The sequence below is a fragment of the Entamoeba histolytica genome, genomic scaffold (assembly GCF_000208925.1).
Source record: "Entamoeba histolytica HM-1:IMSS scf_1104750517505 genomic scaffold, whole genome shotgun sequence".
In the NCBI taxonomy this organism is placed as follows: domain Eukaryota; phylum Evosea; order Mastigamoebida; family Endamoebidae; genus Entamoeba; species Entamoeba histolytica.
Window position 1 is genome coordinate 1 of NW_001915052.1, and position 3516 is coordinate 3516.

General features: G+C 23.5%; 2 protein-coding genes across 2 annotated transcripts in view; both read right to left on the bottom strand.

Moving 5' to 3' along the window:
* Window positions 1-25: 25 nt before the first annotated feature.
* Window positions 26-1088, bottom strand: EHI_079060 (1-O-acylceramide synthase precursor, putative; the record flags this gene model as incomplete). Its single annotated transcript, XM_001913937.1, has 1 exon — window positions 26-1088. A coding segment is annotated over one exon (1063 nt), but the record flags the coding sequence as incomplete, so codon positions are not given.
* A 269-nt stretch (window positions 1089-1357) lies between these two features.
* EHI_079070 (uncharacterized protein) overlaps window positions 1358-3516 on the bottom strand; it is a gene marked incomplete at both ends in the record, with an annotated part of 3973 nt that continues 1814 nt past the window's right edge. The window contains one exon of the mRNA XM_649822.2: window positions 1358-3516. This exon is cut by the window's right edge and continues 115 nt beyond it. Within this exon, the coding sequence (XP_654914.2) occupies window positions 1358-3516 (2159 nt within the window).

The following is a 3516-nucleotide window of genomic DNA, read 5'->3' on the forward strand; positions in this document are numbered from 1 at the left end:
TCACTATATAAAAGTTTACTGTCACTATCATAACTTTCATTTTCCATTTCTACACCTTTAATACTTTCATATCCTGATGATATCATACATTGCATTTTAATATCAAATGGTAATTTATAATTATATTTTTCATATAAATCTTTCATTCCATGTTGAACTCCATGAAGATAATTTTCTTGGAAGTCTTTATCATCTACTGTTTTAATTAATTCTTCTAACTCATCCGCATTATATGTTTTTCCTGTTGATTTAATTTTCATTAATGTTTCTTCTCCAAATATTTTTGTTCCTCCTATTGGTAATAATAATGCAACTGTTTCTGTTCTTCTTGCAAATGGTCTTAATTTGTCTGCATTAATAGGAAGTCCAAGATTATTTCCTGGAAATGCTGCTGCAATAGCCTTTCCTGATCCAAGGAATGGTGTTGATATTGCAATCCAATTATCAATATATTTATCTGCAAATTCTTTTCCTACATAGTCTAAAAATTTATAAAACATTAATCCTCCCATTGAATGTGAAATAACAACTACTTTTCCATATTTATTATATGTATTAATTATTAATTCCTTAGTGTCTGCAAACCAATTTCTTTTATGTTTATATTCTCCATATCTATAGTATCTCCAATCATATGATGCTCCTACCATATTATCTCCATCTACATATCCTAATTTCTTAAATTTCTTAATTAAATCATGAAAACATTTTGCAAATATGGAAACTGGCCAATTAGGATCAATTTCATCACATGCATATGTACTTCCAAATCTTGGTGAAACAATATTAACTCCTTCTATATCAATTTGTTCTTTACTTGTTGAGTTCCACATAGGTGTTAAATATCCTAATGAACAGTCATTCTTCAATGGTCTAACATTCTTTAATGCAACCCAAAGTCTTTCATATTCAACATGTGTATCACATTTCTCTGGAAGTGGTGTCTTACTAATATCTGCAATATTAACATCACCTTCCAACATAGAAGCGAGAATACCTGGAATAAATACAATTGGTTTTTTAGCTGGACATTCTTTTGCTAATGAACATAATCCGAAAAGAACAATGAACAAATAACTTGTTTTCATTTTTTTGGAATGAATTATTTGAGTTTCAATAAATAAGAAAATCCATTTTTCAGGTTTTTTTGAAAATTCTCGAAAGATATTATTTCTAAAAAATTGAATTATTTAGTAACATAAATAAAATAAAGAAGTATTAATTGGATTTAGAGCTTTTCTTAACAGTTTTTTTCTCTTATAAACAAAAAAAAGGAAAAAACAGAATAAAATTTAAGTAAATAAAATTTGTGTTAAAAAGAAAGAGTAATTGGTACAGAAAAAGAAGTAAAAATATATTAAATTTTTGAGAGAATAATATAATCTATCCTATACAAATGAATATAATGCTTCTTATTATCTTTATTTAGAACTAAGAAATTCCATGTTTCAGGTGAATCATTTGAGCATAAAGGAAGACAAATATCATTAATAATATGACCAGAAGAATCAGAAGTAAAAGTAATAGCAGTTAATATACGCATTTCAACATGACGATTTGTAATAATGAAGATATTTTCATTAGTAGTAAGAAAAATAAAATCAAACATTGCACAAGTTAATGCTTTCATTGAAATAATAATATCAACATCCATAAATGAAGTAGTTAAATAAATTTCACCAATTTCATTAATACAACTAAATGAACTATCATTAAAAATGACATAAGTAATTGAATTTCCACCAGTAACAAATTTAATATTTTGTGATAATATAATATCAAATTGTAATGTTCTTTCTTTCCAACGAATTAATCTTTTATTTTCTATTCCAAAAACACAATCATTAGCTGTAAAAATATTAAAACAACCTTTTATTTTATCAATAATTATTCCATCAAAATTACAAATAAGAATTTCAGTTTCTGTTCCAATGACAATAAAATTTGAAAGTAAATGAACGCTTTGAACATAATTACATTTAATAACATGTTTTATATTTCCTGTGATTATAATATTCTTCATTCCTTTCTTTCCAAAAATAATACCATCATCAAATATAATACAAATATCATCTATTCTTCCTTTATACAATTGAATAAAATTTCCTCCTTTTATATGACGTTCAAGACAACTTTTTATTGTAGTAGAATCAATAAAATAAATCATTTCATTTAGTAATTCAACACGTATTTCTTCTTCTCCATTATAAATTTCTCCAATAAATAAAGGGTCTTTAATAATACCTTTAGTACCCTCAAAAACATTTATTAATTTATTAAAGTCATAAGATATTTTTCTTGGTTTTTCCTTTCTAAAATTCATAAATGTAGAGGAAATCCATTTATTAAGATATTTTGATATTCTTGGAGATTCTAATAATAATTGTAAATGTTGTACACATTGTCTTGGAGATTCTGCAAATTCTTTTGGAATTTCCACATTTTTTAATGAATCGATTAAAAAGAACCATTCTGAAGGGAAATTAGACTCTCTTAAATCTAATGATAAAACTTCTTTTTTTGTTAAACATTCAGACAATATAGGAAATACTTTATTTGAATAATACAATTCAAATACATTTTGTTTAAATGTGCTACATATTTTTGGAAAATAGTTATAATGTTCTACTTCATTAATATATTGTAAATACTTAAAATTACTTAATTCACCATCTTGCCATTGTTTTGAAATATTTACTCTATTAGACAAAAGAGGTTTTGAATGAGGACTAATTGAACTACTACGAGAAAGAGAAGCAGATAAACTTTTTAAAATAGAACCTTTATGAACCAATTTTATTTTAGATTTTTTAGGAGTAATAGGAATAAGAACAACATCTTCAAAATAAATCGATTGAATTTTATCTAATTCTTTTTGATGTTCATTAATATGATATGAAATTATATCATGAGAAATACATTTGAATGTAAAGTTATCAAACATATTATTTAGTTGATTATAATACTGTTGGTTTATAGATTGAATTGAAGATAAATGAAGACAAGTGATTTCTTTTAAAGATTGAATAGAAGGAGGAGCATTTGTAAAGAAAGAATAAATAGAATAAATATACCAAACAAAAAATGATAATGAAATTTGATGAGGGGCAAATGGAAGAATAAAATTAATAAATGAAAATAATAATTCAAAATCATTTTTTTGAGTATTATTAAATAATATTAACATATTAATATGTGAAATAAATAAATGAATAAATAAAATATATATTGAATAATATTCTTTTAATTCAGATAAATGTAACCATTCATTAGTTAACCATTTAAATGAAATGTTTGATATATAATTATTAATTAATTTATATAATTCATTAATAAAAGGTAAATTAGTACTTATTCCATAATTAATTTTATTAGAAATAATTGATAAAATAATTCCAATATTAAAGTCATAATGTCCATTAGTAATAAAAATTTCTAAAAGAGATAATAAAAGTTGAATAAATTGTTTATTATCAGGTAATAATAATCTTAATATATCTATTATTTGTTTTATTG